Source organism: Trematomus bernacchii, unplaced genomic scaffold (genome assembly GCF_902827165.1).
Source record: "Trematomus bernacchii unplaced genomic scaffold, fTreBer1.1, whole genome shotgun sequence".
In the NCBI taxonomy this organism is placed as follows: domain Eukaryota; kingdom Metazoa; phylum Chordata; class Actinopteri; order Perciformes; family Nototheniidae; genus Trematomus; species Trematomus bernacchii.
In genome coordinates this window covers 7,778,264-7,801,116 of record NW_022987828.1, presented here as the reverse complement: position 1 = coordinate 7,801,116, position 22,853 = coordinate 7,778,264, and the positions used below count along the sequence as shown (strand labels likewise).

At 39.4% G+C, this 22,853-nt stretch overlaps 3 protein-coding genes across 3 annotated transcripts; 1 reads left to right on the top strand and 2 right to left on the bottom strand.

Annotated features, from left to right (window-relative positions):
* Positions 1 to 211: 211 nt before the first annotated feature.
* LOC117499872 (phosphoglycerate mutase 1-like) lies at positions 212 to 4,608 on the bottom strand. Its single transcript, XM_034152525.1, has 4 exons — positions 4,301 to 4,608; positions 3,279 to 3,553; positions 2,078 to 2,258; positions 212 to 1,578 (listed from the first exon to the last, which is right to left on the bottom strand). The coding sequence occupies exons 1-4, from the start codon at positions 4,437 to 4,439 to the stop codon at positions 1,409 to 1,411; spliced, it is 765 nt and encodes a 254-aa protein (XP_034008416.1). The 5' UTR covers positions 4,440 to 4,608; the 3' UTR covers positions 212 to 1,408.
* A 4,562-nt stretch (positions 4,609 to 9,170) lies between these two features.
* Positions 9,171 to 11,119, bottom strand: marveld1 (MARVEL domain containing 1). The gene has a single exon (XM_034152425.1). The coding sequence runs from the start codon at positions 10,510 to 10,512 to the stop codon at positions 10,015 to 10,017; it is 498 nt and encodes a 165-aa protein (XP_034008316.1). The 5' UTR covers positions 10,513 to 11,119; the 3' UTR covers positions 9,171 to 10,014.
* Positions 11,120 to 11,737: 618 nt separating this feature from the next.
* Positions 11,738 to 17,462, top strand: avpi1 (arginine vasopressin induced 1). Its single transcript, XM_034152424.1, has 3 exons — positions 11,738 to 11,982; positions 15,321 to 15,696; positions 16,140 to 17,462. The coding sequence occupies exons 2-3, from the start codon at positions 15,347 to 15,349 to the stop codon at positions 16,396 to 16,398; spliced, it is 609 nt and encodes a 202-aa protein (XP_034008315.1). The 5' UTR covers positions 11,738 to 11,982; positions 15,321 to 15,346; the 3' UTR covers positions 16,399 to 17,462.
* The last annotated feature ends 5,391 nt before the right edge of the window (positions 17,463 to 22,853 follow it).

The window sequence follows — 22,853 nt, the reverse complement described above, 5'->3', positions numbered from 1 at the left end:
TATTTATATATAGATAAAGCTGGAAATCATTAAAAAATGTATACTGCTACTGTAGGTAGTTTAATCTCTTGTAATACATCATCATTTATTAGTTATATTTTGTATGAATAGAGATCCAGCTGGGTTAGAATTCTGGTTTAGCATGATACTGGAATCACTATGTGAAAATGAATATACATTTATATCCCACATGACAAGCAGAAGCAACAACTTTAGACTTGAAGCCTTTCTTTATTACTTTCGGAGCCTTCAGGATACATTTTACCAATACAGAAGAAATTACATTTAAAAAAAGGAAACATTTCAATATTGTAAGACATAATGCAGGCCTACTGCTGCAGACATTTACTTTAGGGAAATAGCTGGATGCACATAAAGACAAAGCGGGCACCAAGGCAGAAACACAGAGTAACAAAAATAAAGGTTACATTTAGACAATTTATCTTCTGTTAATCATGTTTCAATGGTGTTCCAAGTAATGGATTGGTCCCTTAAACAAGGCCATTCTGATAGCAATGCAGTGTTTGGCACCATTAACATTTTTCCAAACCTAATGAAACTTAAAAAGAAAAAATGCAATGTACGACACACCAAAAACATACAAGGACATGGCACAAATACCGTTTATAGACAAAAAGAGAAAAGGACTTTTTAGTTGTCCTAGCTGTCTTGCTCTCAAGAGTTTGCAAACATTCATCCCTATTTCAAAATGTAAAAGTAAGACAGAAGGTGAGTTGTCCATCCTTAGCAGTGGTCCTTTTTGTTTAAAAATAATCTCATTAAGACTATGAAACAAAAAAGTGAAAGACTGAAAATTAAATCATTATAGACTACAATTTCACACTTTGTTTTTAAATTCAATAAATAGTATTGTTGTCCTGGACAGGTAATCATAAAGTCAGTATGAAAAGCTCCGTACCACAATCAGTGTGGTGGTATATTTTCTTCTGTAATTGGTTTAATTACCATTTAACATCCCTGCGTAGGACACCAAATCAAAGAAATTCTAAAATATATTTTTTTGTTTTAAATGACAAGGTTTTCATTATTCAAAGGGTCATTCATTTAGTCAAGTACTTATTCAAATACACAGATAAACAGCATGTATTAGCAGTTCTAGCAATTACAGTTCAATTCTGATTTCTTAAAGATTGTCATATTGATGGGCCGTTATAGCAATACATATTTCCAATCTCTTGAGAGCTGTGGCTCCCTGGCCCTAACATATCCCAATGGTTCACTATCTACTATCCCTACACTGTGCAAGTAGAATAAGGGTGTGTTTGACAATAACCTACAGTGTACTCATGTATTACAATCCAAAATAAACGAGGTATAAGGAAAACACGTATGTGGTCAGTTGTTAGGGGCAGCCTTTTCTGTTCACAGAGAGGACTTTTCTGTGTCTTTATTTCTTGGCCTTTCCTTGAGCAGCCACGGCCTCCATGGCTTTACGTACGGTCTCCTCGTCTCCCAGGAACTGCATAGGCTTCACAGGCTTCAGGTTCTTGTCCAGCTCGTAGAGGATGGGGATGCCTGTTGGCAGGTTCAGCTCCATGATGGCTTCATCAGACATTCCTACAGGTGGCAGCATATACAAACAAGTTAGAGAATTTACAGATTATGTTTTTCTTTTAAAGCAAAATGTGTTATATGGATATACTCTTGTTAACACTTTATTAGGTAACATATTATTGAAGCTGTAATTCACAATGGTGTTGTACTGGACTACATTACATAGAAAGGTGTTTCTATTTCTTCTCCTTTTTTTAATACATGAAGGGGGAAGGATATTAGACCCCTCATTATAATGCAGTAGAGGGAAACTACACCCCTAACAAAGACCTCAATGCTAAACATACAATCAAATGAACACCTCTATGACAGTGTCAGAAAATTGTATTTGTGTTGAATTGTAGATTGTTCTGGTGTACCTAATAAAGTTTAGTGTATAGTTTTTTAATTAAATCTTACGGATATTCCTGACAACTAGGATCTTTGTTTTTAATTTAAGTAAAAGACATAAAAATGTAATTTGGCAAACTACTTGAATATCCTTATTCATAACGCTACACACCCTCAAGGTGCTTTACAATCCCCCTCAGACTGTTTCCATGGGCAGCGATGAGGACCCTCTTTCCCTGTTTGATCTGAGGTGCAATCTCCTCGTTCCAGTAGGGCAGAGCTCGTGCGATGGTGTCCTTAAGGCTCTCACAGGAAGGAAGCTGGTCCTCACTCAGGTCCGCATAGCGCCGATCCTACAAGGAGGACATTCTCAATTTGTAAAATATATAAAAAGGCAAAAATGAACACTGCAAAAATCAGCACCTAGATCGCTTTGTCTTTTAGCTTTTTCTGAAGAGACCTTTATTGAAATAGGAAAGGAACTTTGAGTAAGGGTAAGAAGAAGTGTCATATAAAAGCAATGTGGTGACGTTTTCTTTGTCATTTGCAGGCATGAAAGAATCAGCTGTGATCTTATTACACTGTCAACAGGGTAAATGTTGCTTATCAATGTTTTGACAGCCAGCTACGAGTTACCACATCCTAACTTCTAAATACCTCGGTCTACGCAGACTTCTGATCAGTGTGTTTCTACCTTGACTGAACTTTGAACTTGATCCTAGCAGACCTTATTTCTGCCAGTCATTTATTAACTCCCCTTGGACATACTATTACGGCCCCTACACACGGCGGCATGCGTTGAAGCTTGCCGGCGGGCGTGTCTGAAGCTCGACCAACAACCAATCACATGAATCTCCCGCCCCGGACACACAAGCACGCGGTTTGATTGGCTAGAGCTTGTACTGGCATATGATTAGATTGGCTGACGCTTCCGTCGAAGCTTAAAAAGTAGAACATTGCTCTACTTTTGAAGCGAACAACACGAGCAAAGCAAAGCTTTGCTCCCACAATGCAGTTCGGCAAAGCGTGACGTCACCCCATTAAAAGTGAATGGGCAGAAGCGTTGAAGCTTCAACGCACGCCGCCGTGTGTAGGGGTCGTTAGGCAACAGCATTAGGGCATATGCTACTAAGCAGTAAGGTGATGTATCTCCAGTTTGTTGGATTTCCATCAGATTGCATTTGCACTGCTGTGTCTAAAACATTTAGATATTCAAGCTGACTGTGCTGCACACAAACAGACCTTGAATCAATAAATGCTTCACTCTGATTTCACACAGCAGTAAGCTGTTCAGTACACAAAGCAATTGGTTCCTTATATGCAAACTAAAGCTAGTTATGGTATGTATGTACAGTAGATATATCATATGTTACCTTGCTGATGATACTGTAGTAGTCATGGTCTGGTCCCATGGTAGGAGGTGGGGTATCGAATGAGCGCCTCCAGATCTTCACTTGAGCCTCTCCATGCTTGGCGGCTGTCTCTGCCTTGTTTAGCCCTGTCAGGCCCCCGTAGTGGCGCTCATTGAGCCGCCAGGTCCGGTGCACCGGCACCCACATCTGGTCAATGGCATCCAGGACCAACCACAGTGTTCTGGTGGCCCGCTTCAGAACGGAGGTGTAGCAAATGTCAAACTCAAAGCTAGCATCTGTAAGTTCCAGAGAGTGAAATACATTGCATTTTTACTGAAACTGTCAAGAGAAAATTCCACCTGGATACTTTGATGGCTTCCTTCAGCTTTGTTTAGTTAGTAAATTCCTCTGCAATGCCTTCAGGGAACCACAAGTCTGCACTTGTTGCATTAAACATCTCTTATAAATGACACCATGATACCATGAACAGAAGCAACTGAGTCTGAAGCCTAACTGAAAAAAATATATGTGGCTACATTTAGGGCTACGACCAAAACATATTCATTATCTTTGTTTAAAAAGTCCACAAAACTTAAGATATCTGGTTTACTGTCACATGTGAAAACAGCAAAATATCACATTTGAAAAGCACAATGTCTTTTTAAGTCTAAGTGAATATATTAGTGGGTAAATGTGTCTTTGCTGTAATTTATTGATGTTTATTCTGACAGATGGATGATGGTTAAAGAATATTACCCAAACATGCAAGTTGGCATTAAAGTCCACAAGTAGTGCATCATAAAAAAAGTATCCTGATTTTTTAAATGAGAACAGATATGTTAACTGTATGTTCTTATAACATTAAATAGCAGTGTGCAAGACAAGCATAATGGAGGCATCGCCTCTGCATGTTAACAGGGGCAGTCCAGGGTCTGGTCTGGTGCAGAGAGGCCATTATGCAACCAGATCCGTGCACTTGCCCCTACGGTATTTCAGAGAAAGCACACTGGATGATGGGATAAATTGAAAGAGTTCCTCCTCACCTTTCAAGGCCTGTCCTCCTCTCTTCGCCTCCTTTTCCCCGGTTTCACTCAGATCTGCATCGAACCAGCCGCAGAAGCGATTCTGCTGGTTCCAGTTGCTCTCTCCGTGGCGGATCAACACTAATTTGTAGACAGCCATGATTGACAATAATATGCCTTAGGTGAAGAAATTAGACAAAATGTGTTTTAAAACAGGATGCAAAGGCTGTGAATGTGACAACTCTCCTCTTTAGAAAAATAACACAGGTCCACTCCTGTGCTGTCGAACCTCTGAGTGCTTTTATTCCGCGGATTGGTTAGTCCCTCACTTCCTGGTTTTCACATCCAATAAGATTCCGCAAAAAAAACGGGTTGTTAATCTCTCGACCAATGACAACGGTGGGCGTCAGCTGCGGAGACTTCCCTGACCTTCATACTGTGTATAGATTGTACTCCATTGACTTTTCATTGTTTCTCTGTCTGCCTATATCTATCTATCTATCTATCTACATTAATATCTTAGTCTAAGATCCCATAACCAATTGTTGCTTTTCCTACTGTTCATCAGTAGGTGGCAAACTTTGCCAGCAAAACATTTACCAACAATTGTTTAAAAGTTCAAAAAGTACAAATGACCAGGAGCAGCACCTCTTCATGTCCCTAAATGTGAGTACAGTAGCAGTCCCATAACATGTTGGCCCTTTTTGGAGGAGCTTTAAGTATTGCATAACATATTGGCAAAAGCCATCTCAGTTTTGATGACAAAGATTACTGCATACAGAACATATTTGCATATATTTATATTAAGGAGAGAACTCCTTCAACCTTCTCACAAAGGACTGTTGTTGTTGTTGTTGTTGTTGTGGTTGCTTCGCCTTGCAACCATATACTGCTGACTGTATAATGTCAACATTTTATTCAGTTTTTCCCCCTGGCCAAACACAGCTTCACAGATTTTTCATTGCCCAGAATGTGATAAGATCCATTCATCCCTCTGAATTATGATCTGCACAAGACAGTAGTCACTTGTATTTGTGAATATAAACTCAACAAATAAAATGTTATATAATTGTTTTTATTGTGGACATTACCAGCCCTTTACATGTTTTTGTAGCCACTATAATTGTTGACGTTCTACCCCAACTAATGTCCACTTGCTATAGCTTTTTCCAGACCTCAGGGTTAGTCCAGTTCACTACTGTCAGTGATTTTCTTTTTAAAGGTGGCAAATAAGAAAATAGTTTAAAATGTGGTCCAATTCATGTTTTGTGAAACCCTATAACACCTCCTAGTGGGTAAATCCATCACTGTTGGTTAAAATCTAGAGCAGTCCGGAATGTTTGGCTGACAATGAAATGTTTTATTTATGTCTGGACAGTTGAGCTATAGACTCCACAACATTGTTATTTTTGACTTTATTTCGCTGTTGCATCCAAACTCTTATGCGTTCATTCTGACAATGCATTGTAAGGATACCAAATAATGCAAGTTCAGGAGCCTAATGACCAGAAAAAAATAGGGGATATTGTTTTAATTGAAAGAGAAAATGTGAATTTAAATTGTCTTTTTATCCTCAGAACTACAGTGTGTGAAATCTGTGTGAAGAGTAGTCCTGGGAAACTGTTATGAGCCATGTAAGGTATTATCAGGAACTCCATGATCCGTGCTCTGGAGGAATGTTTGTTTTACTTTGTGTGTCGTCTACTAATGCTGCTCTAAAGATGCAAAGCTCGGTAAGAGTTTTTTGAGAGTGTCACCTTGGATTTCACTTCTGATTCCTTCTATAACATTGTATTTTATTAAGGTAAAAAATACAGGTGATTGACAGAGGTGTTGTTGCTTATCTTCATGAATTAGTGCCAAATAATCAGTTTGACCGCCCTCCTTTCTCCCTAACTTTCTTAGACTCTGTAAAAAATCTTCTCAACGTCTTGGCGGAGGATTCGCGAGTTGAGGAAGTAGTGGTATTTTCAACGCTCTATAAATAGATATCATTTCCCACCACTGGCTGCCATTGCCCTCACGAACACTGTGCCCATTCAGACGTATTGTGTGGGCAAAAGCTGCTGAAACAGATGTGTAGTCACCATGTTAGGAAACTATAAACTGGAGAGTATCACAGGCAAACGACAGGGCTGAAACACTGTGCACATTCATGCCTGACACAGACAGGAAATGTCGATCTCAGATTCCTGCTTAGATCTTCATGACATTACCTTTTTGATATTTTTTCCAGCCCATTTACTTGTTCTGTCAGTCTCCATCTGTTTTCACATGTTTCCCTCTCCTTTGCAGAGGAATGTGCATCTCAGCAGTATCTGATGAAGGTGTGGTTGACAGTGCACTGCTGTGTGCATGTGTCTGTGTTTTCATGTTTCGTGTGCATACAAGTAGCCTCCCAAGCAAGACAGAAGAGGAGGGCCATGAGCAGGTAAAAAAAGATGCAGACACAGAATTTGGGTGGGAAACAAAGACGGGGCACTTCATGTCCAAAGCAGCTGCTGAATACGTTTAAACCAAAACAGGTAAATGCACCTGGTTCAGTTAACACCAGGCCCTGGTCTTGCAAAAAAAGGAGATGTAAATCAGGACTGGGCACAGTAACAAAAAAAATTCCGGTAATAATTTAAAAGTACAAGTATTTTTTAAATAATAACATTTCCTGTTGAATAATGCTGAACAAACCAATATGTTTTTTCAAGTCCAAAATACTGACATAAATATATTTTTATTGAAAGGGGTTTTGGTCGTTGTAATGTTTCTCATGTTGTTACTGGCTGTGAGGAGATTTCTTCTTAAAGTTATTTCAATGTAAGAAATTCGGTGAAAAATCCACATCCCTCACGCACAAAAATGCTTTCTGATGTTTAGTTGAAGCTACTATGAGGAAATCGAGTCGATGCCTTTCCTTCTGTTTTCCAGACAGTGTTTCATTGCTGAGCTTTGGTGGATTGGCAAAATGAGGAAGTCTTGTCCAAAAAGACTATAACTGTTGTTCTGTACACCGCTATGTTGGAAGGCGAATAGCATTTTAATTACAAGGGACAAAAGACATTCCTAACAATTCTCTATGATTATCTCACCAGTGATTTAATTATCGCCATGATTCACAGTCATGTCATTGTTATCCATATGGACTTTAGAAGTGACTTCAAGGTTTTTCTGGCAGCAAACATAATATCAGATTTATAGTGAGTTGACATCAGTCCATGGCAACAGCTACATGATTCTGTGCTTACAGAGAGGGCTAGAGGAACCATTTGGAAGTGTCATGATGACTATTTGACGGGCAGTTGCTTTCAGAAGGGTGGGTAGGCGCAGACAGGAAATGTCTCATTGGTTGAGTAGACAAGTAGCTTAAAAAAATCACACAGTATGAACTCAAGAGAAGTGCCTTGCTCTATACATCCTTTTACCAAGTTGTCTGGGTTTCTTTTTACTCTGTAGCTGGGGGAAACGTACAATAACCTCACTTCTGTGGTACACACACCCTTCTAATAATGTCAAGATGTAGTAAAGGTTTCCAAATAGGTGTTATTCCCTGTGATTACATGGCCTTCTTGTTTGGAAATGATGTTTGAGGATTGCATTCATAAAGGGCTCACACAACAGTGACAAATCTGAACAGACTTGATCTATAAACTGTGGTCTGTGTAATAATAAGGAGCATGTTAATGTGGTAACCTCAAAAATATTTCAGGGTAAATGTGGATAGCTAATTCCTGGCTTTAAATGTCAGCATATGCTATAGTTGTGAGTCATCAAACTCAAACGATTCACTATGGTTACTTTTAATATCAAATGAAACCCTGGGTTGGGTCTTTGTTTATGCAGCATGTAAAGCTGCTGTGTTGTCTCCACTTGGTTGTATACAGCAGTGTGTTTCCGCAGGAGCGACACGTGGACAGGACAACACTTCTCAGGAGGGGGATAGAGTGGGTGGGAGTGGGATTCCTTTCCTCCTTTAGAAATGCTAGATTTATATTTTGCAGCTGGTAAACATTAACCCTTTCACTCCTGTAGCTCTGACCACAGATGTCACCTTGCATTCAACACGCACATTGCATTCTTTCTGTCCTCATTGAATAGAAACGCAGAGGAGGATATTCTGTACAAACTGACAAAACACTCAAATGAAATACTAATAAGTCCAATTATTTTTCATGTTTGTCTCTGTCTATACTGTATATGGGCACTTTTTAGACCATACATAAGTCAAGGCTACTTGTATGAGTCAGGTAAAAGAAGATATTCTCGGCCATCAAGCAGAATATATTTCTTATTTTTTAGTCTATCATTCATGTGTTGTAAAACTTGTGCTTTTATATTCTAATCTCTGCATTTTATTGCCATGCTTTGATTGTGGATCTGGAGTTATAGTGTAAGAGGGTGGATTTCCCAAAAAAGGAAATGGTGCTTTTATGTGTGAGTTGCATTTAATCATCATAGTGCAGCATGTTGTTAAGAACTGTATGCTGACTGAAATAGATGACACATCTCATCGTCTACTATTGGGCTTCATTTTCATTGGCTGAACGTCAGCCCACCTCCGGAACCCCAGCAGACTGTTCCGGTAAGAACAATCCTCTTCCCAGATGATCACCCCCCCCCCCCCCCCCCCCCCCCCCCCACACACACACACACACACACACTAGGGGCCTTTAGGATCCATGTCTTTCATGTGGTCAAGAAGCATATAAATCATCTCTGCTGATTGGCCAAGGCTTTTATCTCCCAACAGGAAGTTCCTGAGGGCTTCCGTCACTAGTCCCTCTAAATCTGTGTCTCATTTGGTAAAAGCCACCTAAAGCAAAACACGTAGGCTAGTCCAGTTCTTCCTCTCAATTTGAAAAGCTTTTCTCTAATAAAGGATCATAACCAAAGATACGTATCACTTGCTCTCAATTAACTGGTCTTTATTCTTTGGCTTTACATAATGAACACTTAAAGGATATTTTCGTTCAGCATAGACATTGTAGCACCAATTACAACTGTATTGTGGGATTGTTGTTGTAAAAAAGAAACCTTGTTGAGTATACAGAGTACTGAAAAAGGCACTGATAAATCTGTTTGCAAAGTTGGAGTCATTCAAAACAAAAAACAGAGCAAAAGGAAGTCCACCATTTTTTGTAGTCATTCCCACTAACTGTTCGGTGTAGTTTGCTGTCATACAAAACATAAAAAACATATAATATAAAAAGTAATACAAAATATCTCTTAGAAAAAGAAAACCCCTATGAGAGGTTTCAGATTGACAGTACCAACACAAATCTAAGCACGGTATGTTAAGGCCATGGAATCGTAAACAATAATTATACTGCTACCCCTCTATAAGTAGCACTTGCAGAAATATATTTATTCTGCAGGAAAATTACATTAAATTAAGAGATAAATGCAAGGCCTTACCTACAGCTAGGAGACACATGAAATATGTTTTAGACCTCCTAACACATTTCAAATCAGACTCAATCCAGGGTAACTATAGGCCTCTGAGCTACTTGTGTATTTTTCCTGCCAGCAACTCTAAAATAACAGTGATTTTGAATTGATTCTGCGCCTTCACCACCAGAGTGTAAAGTTTGGAATGGGGGACAAAGTAGTAAATAAAATCCTGCGATAAGTAGAGCTATGTTGAGTTAAATTACAGTGAAGTTAACTATTCCTCATCTTGCTGTGGATGCCCCCTGAAAAAGGAACCGTACCCCTCCCTGTTGCCCTCACCCCCTTCAGTCTCATCAGATGACCGTCTGTTCTCCTCGACACTTCCTGCAGGCTCCATAAATAACCGACACTAGGTAAGCCAGGCAGCACAGGCAGGCGAACACGGCGGCGGTCAGGTAGACCTTGTACAGACAGAGGTGTTTGTACAGCTCCAGGTTGCAGTAGGAGTTACGGTCCGTCTTGTAGATCATGACTCCGATGGCCGGCAGGTAGAGCACGGCGGCGGCCACGTCGTGTGCCAGGTTAGTGCACAGCCATCGCTCCCCTCCCAGCAGCGGGACCAGGTCCTGCTTGTCCAGCAGGGTGAGGAAGAAAAGGGCGAGGGTGAGGAGCCAGAAGAGGACTGCGACGAACAGGACGAAGTGGATGGATCCTTCGTATTTGTTTGCAGCGATGGTGACCCACAGCCCGGCTCCGAAAACAATCTGCAGGATCCGGATGATTCCCAAAAAACTTTTAAGGAACTTCAGGATGTTCTTCCTCACCTGCGGCTGGGAAGGTTGGGGTGGCATCCTCCGGTCACTCTCGGTCCCTTTTTCCCGAACAGGGCGGGTGCTTTCTGCCAGCTGTAAACAGCTGGGGAAAAGATGTGCAAACAGTACAAATAGCGGAAAGAAAGACGGTTTGTGGTCAGACAATAAAGCCAAAAGTAAATAAGTCTAGGTATTAAAAGGAACTATCTGTTCTTTCCACAGCCCCGGAGTTTGAAATGAAAAACCCTTTTGTATGTTTCGTCTTTTCCGTTTCCTCTGTAGAATGCAGCGTCTGTGTTGGGGGGCTGGTTGAGGGAGAGGGGGCGGCCTGTAATTCAAACCCTGCTCCTCCTCTGCTGGCCTGCTGGATCCTCCAGGTCATGTCCGCTCATCTGCTCCTCTGGGACATTTCCCCGAGGTGTAGTTTCCCCTGGGGCCTGGGCTGTGTGACCTTTTCTCCTCACAGCTTTCAGGGAAGAGAGGCTTTGTGAAAGAGATGTATGACCAAATGTAAAGTCTGCAGAGGCAGCAAGACAGAGATTTCTTTCAGAGCCAAATTACCCATTTTGTAAGCAGGCATTATTTAAGTTAAACTTATTATTTTATTCGTTTTGCAATGTAACACTGAAATGTAATCACATTTCTTTATTTTAGAAGACCTTTACTTTATTTATGTATTACTTTTTTTGTTCATTTCACAAACATACCAAATAAAATAAAAACTGAAACATGCATAAAGGCCACACATATTTCAATTTGAGAAGCAACAATATAATAAATAATATTTCCCTAATAGGCTACAATTAAAAAATCAAAAGCTATAATAGGCTAATGTAGGCCTTATATAATATAGTATAATTTAACAGCCTATAACATAGCCTATAGCACCTTGTACCTTGTACCTTGTACATTATGGTATAATATAATAAAGCCTTAATATAAGCCTGATAGAAAATCTAGGCTAATTTAATATAATAGCCTATAATATAATATAGGCTACGTCAAATAAAATATGATTTTCCGGACATTTAGGATAATAAGAGAATGCGATATTGAGTGGCTTGTTCGTCATCATGTTTTGTCTGCGTGTTTCTGCGCAGGATGCTCACATGTTACGTCCCCTCCCTCACATCATTGACAGACTCTTCTCATGCCAGCCCAGCTCATTGACGTCAATGGATTTCAGCAAACACCATGATACATACACACCCTACGTGGCCATGAGGCGGAGCCTTCCTCGCTCTCCTCCTCTCCCAATCTCCTGATTGGTCGAAATAAATGTGTTTCCAGGATGGATCAGAGAATCTCTACAAGCTGATAGGTCGTTTGACGACATTGATATGGGATTGACGTTCGGCTCAAGGACAGAATTTGTTTGCAGGTGAAGCTGCTGGACTAACAGGCTGTCCTGCTACATTTCAGCCATTGTGGAAGCTTTTTTGAAGAGGAATGGCGACGCAGACATAGTTTCTGTAGGAACAAAGCCCACCAACAACAGTTAATCTCCGGGTAAGCAGAAGTCCTTTCCTTCACATGACTCTCATGGGATTCTTGTTTACTGCCTTTTACCCACAGCCTAATGCAACACATAGCAGGCAGTAAGGTACGTTGTCAGTCACTGCGCTGTGTTTTATAGTTTAGAAATACGACCACTAATATTGTAAAGAGGATTTCATGTTATTTCTCAGCGACTCTTTTCTGCAAGTGATCCGGTTTTAATGCAGAAACCAGATTGTTTGTTTGCAGTATTGACGGTAGACTTGGAGGGAAACAATGGAGAGTGTCGTTAGGTTAATGTAAACCTACTTTCAAAACATAGTGTTGTGTTACAGTGCAAGTGTTTGACTGTCTAAAGTTGCATCCTATAATACTATATTGAGGGACAATCACAGGCTTGCCCTACTGTTATAGTAAGTCTAATACTGGCTTGCATTGAAGCATTTCACTTCTTACTCACAAGTTGTTTAGGATTCAGTGTATTGTTTTTCTCTTCTATTTCTGTATAGACTTTTCCTGACAAATATTACATATATGGGGCATTCTACCGAATTAGTACAAAGTGCGGTCCCACAACAAGAAAAACTATTTAACAAAATAATTAAGTATTCAGACATAGATATTTACTAAGAATATGTTATGGTCTATTTAAAGACAAGGCATTAAATTAGATGGTGATAAGCTTAATATATACAAAAACATCATTTATAGGGTACTTTCTATTGGGAAGTAGCTGTTCCCAACCCTGACATCTAAATTTCAATTTCTGTAAATAACACTTAAAACATTTTATTTAATTTTTTTCAATGGTGTATTTTGAAGATCTTTATGATTACATTCAAACAGAAGTTGGAATATTTAGATTTATTGTGGGATTAATTTTTTAATAAAAAAACTACTAAAAGAATCATGTCCCCAGTTTTCATGTCACTACCGAAACACAAGGGGTTTTAGTCCAATCGCTGAGTCTGGTTTTTAGCCACACCCCTGCATTTTTGACAAGGCAGTGACACTGCATCCCTGTCCCTCATGGCTGAATGGCAAGTAGCTAGTAGCTATATCCCATACTGTTGATATAAAGCTGTTCCAAAATCTGAAAATCGGCGTGTAACCTTAAGAATTGTCACTACCGAACACATATTATCTTCAATTAAGTAAACCTTTTCGGGGTTTTATGCAAAGTATTAGGTTTGTGTGTAAACCTCTTCAAAGACGTGTATGCTAGCCATGTACTTGCTAGCATTCTTTAGTTATGCTCAGTTTTAGCTAGAATCGTCACTACCGAAACAGTCACTACCGAAACAGTCACTACCGAAACAGTCACTACCGAAACAGTCACTACCGAAACATATGGTTAAGTTTCGGTAATTGACATGATCGTTTCGGTAGTGACAAAATGGAATGGTAAGCAGGTAAATCCCATAGTTTTGAAATAAATGTGTTTTAAAGTCTGAAAATCAGTGTGTTACTTTAAAGGTATCTTATTATACTATTGTTAGGCATATATTATAGGTCTCGGATATATAAAAAACATGTCTATGAAGTGTTTTGCTCAAAATACCAAACGGATCACTGATCACCCATTCTAGCCTCATCCCCTGCTATTTCAGCCTGTTACTAAAGTGCTGATTCTGGGTCAGTAGCTTCAAACATTCACACTTCAACATAAGGCATGTTATGAGTTAAGATTAAGCAATAAGGTTGAGGGAAAATGATACAACCTTGAGAACAAAATACTGCAGTCACTACCGAAACAGTGGATGTTTTGTAAAAAGTTAAGTATATTGAGTTATCAACTAAAATGATATGATACTGATTGGTTTAAAGGGGACCTATCATGCAAAATGCACCTTTGTACGTCTTTTATACATGAATATGTGTCCCCGGTGTGTCAGGGAACTCACCAAGTGTCAGAAAACACAACCCTCTCTCTTTTCCTCCATACCCAAAATCTCTAAAAACGGGGCTGCAACGGATCTGATACAGACTGATACATATTTGAAAATAGTCTGACGTCAGTGACGAGGAGCTCCGCCTATATGGCCAACTCTCCACCAATCAGGGGAATGAAAGGTTGCCGTGGCATGGTAACAGCATGGTAACATGTTGCTCGTAACTCGGCCCCCTCCTTTGCAGGGGGGCGTGGTCAGCTGCAGCGCATGCACAGACAGGGGTGGAGGAGAGCAAAATAGAGCGAAATGAGGCATGGCTAAAATGCATGATCTGTTTGGTATTTTGAAAAAGAAAACGTATAAATATACCTTTATATAGGTATGGCCCTACAATATATTATTCAAATATAGCATGATAGGTCTCCTTTAATGTATGTTCAATTTCAACAATCATCAACTCTGGAATCAATATGATCAGTATTATGCATTTTTACAAAGAAAGTTTGCATTATGATTTTTATGAATTGTATAAATTGAACTTTGAAATTTGATTAAAAATTAAATTGCATTGATTTAATTGTGAAAACCCTCAAGAAATATTTGTTAAAATACTATTTAGAGAAGGGAAGGTAAAACAATCTTAACAGGTTAATATAATACTTTTTTACTACAGTGTATGTACTATGTTTCGGTAGTGACCATTTTTGGTAGAGGAAGAACATTCCAATACAGTCTGAAAATACGATATAAAAATGTACGGTTCTTTTACTAGATATGTGTATTTTAGATATGGTACAAAATATATATGGACAAAGTTTTGGGGAAAAAAACATACAAAATGTAAAAACTGTTCCAACCTGACTTTGCACCAATTCGGTAGAATGGCCCATATAGGGCTAGACTAGGTTGAATGTGGCCTAGTATACAATAAATAATCAACAGGTGGCCACTTCTGTTTGCCTCTTAATATGTAACAAGGGAAGTCAGATGTTTAACCAAAAGAAAATGTATAACTTAATTCCTGCCTTATTGGTAAGTTTGACAACATTTTTTCCACTCCCAGTTTTAATCAGAAGAGTTTTCATCTACATAAAACGCTATGATCTCTTGTTGAAAACCTGGGAAAAGTAAATGGACCGTTTTATTTAAGATGAATTTGTCACGCTTAAAGAAAGTTGCTTCAGTGGAAAGGCCACATTCAGTAATGATCCTTGTCACTCAGTGTATCTCTTAGCGTCCATCTTAAACTTAATGTGAGTAAAGACAGTTGCCATCCGCATTAGTTTTAAAGCACAGCTCGTCACTTCCTAAAGTAGGATTAAGAATCAGAGTAGTAGACTTCCAGTTGACTGCTTTCAGTTGAGACGGCTGTGAATGTGTTGTGGCCCAGTCTGTGCTCCTGTTTTGTTCTGTTTTTTTAAGAATCTTACACATCCTAATCATTAGAAACTCTTACAGATTTCTCCACAGAGTAGAGCCGGTGTATGCCACCCTTTCCCTTGTTTCTCCGGATGGATACCGGACCTGCCTCCCCCCCTGCCTCCATGGTGGCGGGCCCTTCCCCACTGTGGCGACTGGCTGATAGGAGGAGCAGGAAAGCAGGCTCAGCGAACATCTTCAGCGATGTGAACCTGTTGCAGCTCCAGAGACTGTTCAAGGCAGCGGGGGATCAGGACGCAGAGCAGAGGGCCCAGCTGGTTTGGGGCCAAACAGATGAAGCTGAACTGGCTCAGGCGTTGATAGGACTGAGGGCCCGAAGTCAAAGGAGAGGGCTGAGGTCCAATGGGAGAGAAGCACTGGGCTCACACTGGCTACGAGCCTTCAATCACCTCAGGTAAAATCACTGCTGACCTCATAATTTCATATACATAAGGGCTGTAACTAAGATTATTACCCGAAGTATTAGAAATGGTTTAAATGGTCTACAAAATGTCAGAAAATGTTAAGAAATGTCGCCCTAAACCCACAATGACTTCCTCTAAAGTCTGGTTTTGTAGAAAACTCAAACATATAAAGTTTACTGCCATTTAAATGTTTAGAAATCAGTAAATATTCACATTTAAAGTATATAATGAGAGAATTTTGATTTGTTTACCCTATGAAATGAATCAAACGTATTGATTATCAAAATACCTAGCAAATTTGATTTAATAGTTGAGAACTAACCGAATAATCTTTGCAGCTCTAATAGGCAGCACATTCCTAACATAAAACCTTGTCGCTTTTTAAATTGTGGCATCCATATGGTTTTTTAACAACATTGTTTATGTTGTCTAGGATTGGGGAGAGTTCTCCCAGCAGCCCGGGGAAGGACCCCGCAGAGGAGAATGAATCAGAGGCAGGAGCCCACAATAGTCCAGAGTCAGGCAGACACACCTCATCAGGGACATCAGGTGGAGCTACAGGGGCTACAGTGGGACTAACTGAGGGCCTGGACCATGCAGGGACTTCTGAGAGACCGGCTAGACCCAACTCAGGACTGAAGAGAGGAGAAGGGAACAATCCAGAGAGATACCTCCACAGAATACTTCACTGACTTGACCCAAACCTGACTTTCAATCTGAGTCTGCCAGCACTTCAGTCACACAGCCAGCTCGTCCCTCCTGAATACTTCTGTTGTGTTCACACACTGTTGCTACATTTGAATTAACCTCTGGAAAAAGCAAGTCACATGTGTAACTGTGCAGGTTGAGAGAATAGACTATTGCCTTGAAGCTTGGTCGTTGTAATGGCTCTGATCAGATGGTACTATACTGGCACTGCACTTTTACTTGTTGCACATCTCTGGCACAGCTGAATACTTAAAGCAGCACAAACAACTCACTAGCTCCTACTTTTATAATGTGGTTACCTCTCAAGAACTGCCTTTTGTGTATTCCTAAATTCATCCCACCACTTACACTAACCATGCATAAGGATTGTTAAGGGTAGTGGTGTTTAGGTATGTTTGTAGTTCACATCTGTAAATCAAGTAGTAAACAACTTGACACTTATGATCACTGTAAGGCAAATTAAGTGACTATAAAAATCTTGATTTGCCCTATCAGGTTGAAAGTACTGATACTGTAATGTATGGCTGTATTAAGGATACATTTTCAGCTGTTTCACCCACTAATGTATGATCCTAGTTGTGTGTGTGTAGTATGTCACACAACACTTTAAATGGGTAAGAGTGCACTGTGAGCTAATGTAAGTGTCTTGAGTTGTATACATGCATTTCCATATAATGCACATTTAGATATAAAATGATTTAAACATATAAGAGTAAAATCCAGGTGGTTCACTCTGCCTAGGGACCAAATATATATAAATGATCCTCTACTGTTGAGGGAAACTTGACACATAATATTCTCATATTAAACTGTTCATGGTCACAGAGTGAGGTAAGTTGGGTGTGAAAACCAACTTAGCCTATAAAATGACTTGTCACCAACAAATTGCTTGAAACTAGATGAACCTTTTTGATAACACTGTTTGTTGTGTCACTTTTTGATTTCTAGTAATAGAAAGATAAGTAAGTCTTTGTATTGTTTTTCTTTTCAAAATAAATATGCTTATAAGAAAGTGACCATTCTTTAACCACTAAAACATTTTTAAAGTCATGACAATTTGAAATGTGTTTATGAAAATGGCTTTAAAGGGGCCCTAGTATGCTTTTGGGGGTTTTCCCCTTTACTGTAGTATGTTATATTATTTGTTGTGCATGTAAATGATGTGCAAAGGCTCAAATCCCAAAGTTCCCTCCACATGCAGTTTCTCACTTTTTGAACATTAACGCATGTACACATGTCACATTGGATGCACAAAATACAAATATGAACGTGAAAATAGGGCCCCTTTAAATTGATGTTCAGGATTTTCATCAATATATACTTTACCATTTAGCAAAAAAAAATGCTATGAAGGTGGCCTACCATATTTATTAGTTTGCCATTTTTGGATGTTCATTTTTACCGTTATCCAACATCTTGTACACACAGTTTTCACACATTCACACCCAGGGACTGCAGCTCACACCACAGCCTGCCACTGTTCCTCTGAGCAGCTCCACTGGCTTAGATTGGTGTTACGTGCCTTGCAATAACTCTAGAATAAAAAGTCTGCCTAGTAACAGCTCGTAAAGCTGTATTCAATGAAATGCTGCCCCCCAGTGGTCACGTCTAGTGTTGATGCTATCATGTAACTCGGCTTGCGGTCACTAGATGGCACAGAAGGTTTGGTTTTGGGAAAGTATACCACTACACTGATTCAGGGAATTGTAATACTTGAGATGCATTGCACAGACTTTCCCCACAGAGAACCACAAAAACAAGATTATGTCATTAGGGGCTTAAAGGGCAAACTAATGTTAGCAGACAAATAGGTAATGTTGTTGATCCTTGCTTCTCATGTTTACCAAATCCTCTTGAGTGCAGTGAAAGTTTTAAAGATACAAAATATCAGGCAGAGTCACATCATATATTAGACCTAATAAGGCTGATTATGCATGCCTTTTATCCATACTTCCATACACTATCATACTGCCAGCAGGTATAAGCAAGAAGACACAGGAAGGAAGGAATCACTCCTGGGTATATCAGTACACACAGCAAGGCCTTTATCTTTGAGTGAACATTGATATTTACTTCAGGTCTCCCTTCATCCACCACATGTTCTCTTCCTCATCAGTTTCCTCCACTTCTTGGCGATGCAAAGCGATTCACAGGTTATCTGGAAGATAACATCCTCTCTGTGTTTCCTGGATCTACTAGGTGCTATTTGTGCAATGGCAATCTGAGGCATCATCTGCAGGGGAGCTTTATAAGGTGCTGAAACCCAGCGAACTCCCTCAGAGCAGGGGAAGCAGCAGATTGACTCTGAGGTAATCCTCCATTCGCTGAGCTTCCCATCTTGTTGTGTAAAGTAAGCTCATTGCACTGAAAACCTCATTTTGGAGTCTATATAGGTTATCTTAACCTCTCATTCCCTCCATAAATCTTATGACTATAGATGTGGAATGATGATCCAGCAGTAATATAGCTGCAGCTAGACTCAGAGGTTTGCTTTGTGCCTCAGCTCATTCTTTACTGTTATGGCCAGTGGAAGAAACTCAGTAGGAAATATTTCTTACTTTCTAACAAGTATTTGACACCTTTAGTTATTATATTAAGTTTTCACATCAAACAAAACATGTGATAGGCTTATAATGCTATGAGACGGCTACTTACAAAAAAGCATTGTGTACTCCTTATTGTGATATTCTAGATGTCTTTGAGTTGTGTTGTGCTCCTCTTCCCTACTCAGTTTATTTCCTTTAAGTTTTTTGCCCAAAGAGACAAAAGTGTCCAATGTTATGATAAAATAAATAAAAAGCAATACTTTCTTCTTCCTATCCCACTTATCATACATTGTTTGTTACTGTTTGAAATGAAATATTTAGTTCAAAGATAAGGGATTGTTTTGTTTATCAACCTGCTAGATCCCTTTGATTTGAACACATGTTGAAGGAAAGTGAGCAGTAATCCTGTGGATGCATACATGATGTAAGTGACATAGTGAGCTTTATTTAGAATTATTCTTTTAGTTTTTATTATAAGACTGGTGATGTGTTGCCCATATTCTTTTAATTAGATAAAATCATCCACATTTGTCCTTTGTGCTGTAACCGCCACCAAACCACCAGATTGTAAAATAAAATGCTAAACGGCCTGCTGGATCCAGTGTTTTAATGTGCACACCACCTGGGATGTTCAGTGAACCACCACTCCACAGGTTATAGCTTTTTTTCAAGAGCGGATCTGAAGATCAAGCACATTTTTTTAATACAAAATGTGATACTCTGTTCTTTAATAGGATCCTGACCTCAGGATCTTTACTTAAATACTGGAGTATTTTTACATTTTATGTATAATGTAATAGATATAAAGAATATGTCTTCCAACAATGTTGGTGGTGGGCTTTATGGTAAGATGTAGAATTAAATGGGAAAACCTTGCATTAAGACACACTGAATGGCGATAAAACAGCATCTGAATCTAGGTTAAATTATAACAGAGTTGCATAAAGAATGTAATCATGCTGACTTCTGTACTTGTAGCCAGTTGTGCACAGTGGCAAACTGAGATTCCTCTGTGGTACATTGTTGCCTTTCAGGCATGCAGCTTTTTCTAAATTATGTGCATATAGATGAATGTCTTTATGTTCCCAAAATTATTTGGCCAATTTAGAAGGTAATGAAATATGGGAGAGATTTCTTTGTAATGGTTTTGTAAATGGCATGCATTTGTGGCACAGTATGCTCCGTTGTGGTTATACATTGCAATTCTGGACCAAAGTAGGTTAAAGTTAACCAAACAAATAATGTGCAGGCCATGTTCAGTCTTTTTTCTGTTTACACCTTTTTAATGCAGGGACAAACAGTGCTACAGGCTTTTCCCAGTGTTTTTGCAATGTTCAAATCCTCCTTCGACTGATCATACATTTGAATTTCAAGAGAGAACAATGTCTTAAGATGTATGTCCTTCCAGTAATGTATTCTGAGAATTCAAAAATGCTTATCTCGTTTTTGGTCACTGCTCTCCAGACATTTTGGCAAAGATAAGTTAAGGTTAAGCTGACAAAATATCAAGAACCAGAGCAGTGACAGCTGTGTGGAGAGCACAGGGAGCAGATCAGATTTTCAAAAGGAAGACGGGGAGAAGAAACAAGCTTCTTTTTTTTTTTTCGGTGTGTGCATGTCTCTATGATTGACAACGGAAGCCGTATTGAGATTTTATATAAGGAAGGATCTGAGAGTTGAATGTGTCCCTGCTGCATTGTAATTAGAGCACCGAACAGTAATTAGGGAAATTATATATACAGTACATGCTCCTTGTGCTCTGATAATAATCCCAAACCTGCACGCACACACAACCCCTGTACCACACGAGAATCAGACAACACTGTGCTACAGCACTCATTGTTATTCCTTCCTCTGTGTCATTGTGCGCCTTTGTTCTTATTTTCAGTGCTGTAGCCTACAACTCAGCTCTCAGTTGCTTCTGCAGTCTCTAAACTCCACCATGGCACCACCCCACTTTGAGGTGCACACACAACATCAAACATGATTCAACAGGAGTGTCCTGCTGAGGCGGGGCCAGCACCTTTTCAGTTTACTCCATTTAAAGGGGATCAATGCTCTTTGGAAATTAAAAACGGCTTTATTGATGTGGAAAAAATATGGTTTTCTTGGATCTATGAAACAAGACTTCAAGCTGAAATGGTAGCCATAGTCACAAATGAGAGTGGAAATTGATATAGAAAAATTGACTCGAAGCCTGGTGCCTTCAGTATGTATCCAAGGTCAAACTGATTTCCACATCTGAGACCTTTCTGTCTGGCTTAAAGCTTTGCTCGCTTCTGGACTGTGGAGAAACACGTACAGCCAACTTCACATCACATCGCATTACGTTTGCATTACCCATTCCAGCAGCCGGAGCCAGAGGCAGGGAGGAAGTAGTTTTAAAAGCATCCTCCTTGTACCTTAAAAGTGTATGTAAGATGGTGGTGACGCTTCTTTTACTCTTTGTCCTTTATCTGAACCCACAGAGATAAGATTATTATTTTGCTTACAGTACTAGTCTGTTATTTGAAGATCATAGAATAGCAATTTATAAGTTGTATATCTTTTTCAAAGGCCAGCTGGGTTTTCATTGTTGTTCCCTGCTTTATAGAGTATACCGTCGAGGTGGGTAATGCAGGACAATGAGGATTGGACCCAAATTCAGACAGCTGGAGGCAGAAGGATGAATTCAGTGACCTACTTTGAATGGTTTATAGGCAGAGAGTCCAAATGGCAAAGTGTCAAAGAGGCAGGTAACAGGCGGACAGAGACACCGAAACTATTATGATTAATTGACAGAAGAAAAAAAGACCTGGTGGGGGATTTGGAAATGCAGGTGGGTGAGGAAAGGCCATGCTGAGCACATGAGGGAAGAAGGAAAAGATGTGTGGATGGGTGTGGCAGACAGGTGGTGGGGAAAGGAGGGCCATGTTGTCTCGGAGAGGTGAACAGAGAGGCAGAATGTATGTGACATATAATTAGAACACATCCAAGTGTTAAAAATTAAATAGGCAGACCTATTAATAGCTCTCTCTAAAGGCTGCAAGGTTATGGTGTTATTATTCTTACATTTGTAAGACAAAACAAAGACAAAATGTATTTCCCACGTGTATTCTAATCCAATATAGGTGTCATGTTACAGTAGCACCAGTTGCAATCATTATTTCAATGATTTCATATATTATACAATAGATTAAGTGAATGCAGCTTAACCTTTTATATTTGGAATGACTGTTTTAAAAAAAAATGAATCCACCTGTTTCAAAATGAATCAGAGTAAAATACAGAAGCACAAAAGAGGAAAGGTTTCAATTGATTGTTTAGGATGAAATGCTCAAGTTTGCTAATAGTAGAACACAACTTCAATCCCATATCGCCTGAGCCTCACTACCTCAGTGTTTTTATTGTAAATATCATAATTTTATTTTTTTCATAAAGAATTTGTCATAAAAAGTGGTTGGCAGACTACATTTCATGGTGTTTTTTTGGGGTAAATTCAACCATGAAGTCATACTTACAAACCTTGCCAATGCAGCATCTCTGACACCAAATGTTTCAAACAACATCAACTAGAAAATTCATGCTTGTATCCCATCAACTCACACAACTTGACATGATGCAACCTTGATTTATTCAGATGTCTGGTTGTAGGGTTGATTTATTGTGATGCACGATAACAGCATGTGCACATAAAGATCAGCAGGGTAAAGTGGGACTAATTTCACATTAACATGTACCACTGGGTTGGAACTAAGACGGAAAGCACATCTGAATAATTCAGTTCAAAACAGACCTCAGAGCCAGTGACACAGTGTACACAGAGTAACCTTGAGTTACTGAAGAAAGTGGCATGCAGGTTCCCTGCTTTTGCTTGCACGCATGCAATACCATGCATGGGTGCAAAGATTTAA

What these genes read in the sequence shown, in the direction of transcription:
- marveld1 (XM_034152425.1), bottom strand. Translation starts at nt 10,512, where the DNA reads ATGCCACCCCAACCTTCCCAGCCGCAGGTGAGGAAGAACATCCTGAAG.
- LOC117499872 (XM_034152525.1), bottom strand. Translation starts at nt 4,439, where the DNA reads ATGGCTGTCTACAAATTAGTGTTGATCCGCCACGGAGAGAGCAACTGG. An exon ending in AGGAGGACAGGCCTTGAAAG is followed by an intron (nt 3,554 to 4,300) that starts GTGAGGAGGAAC and finishes TGGAACTTACAG; the next exon opens with ATGCTAGCTTTGAGTTTGAC. An exon ending in ACTACAGTATCATCAGCAAG is followed by an intron (nt 2,259 to 3,278) that starts GTAACATATGAT and finishes TCCTCCTTGTAG; the next exon opens with GATCGGCGCTATGCGGACCT.
- avpi1 (XM_034152424.1), top strand. Translation starts at nt 15,347, where the DNA reads ATGCCACCCTTTCCCTTGTTTCTCCGGATGGATACCGGACCTGCCTCC. An exon ending in CGAGCCTTCAATCACCTCAG is followed by an intron (nt 15,697 to 16,139) that starts GTAAAATCACTG and finishes TATGTTGTCTAG; the next exon opens with GATTGGGGAGAGTTCTCCCA.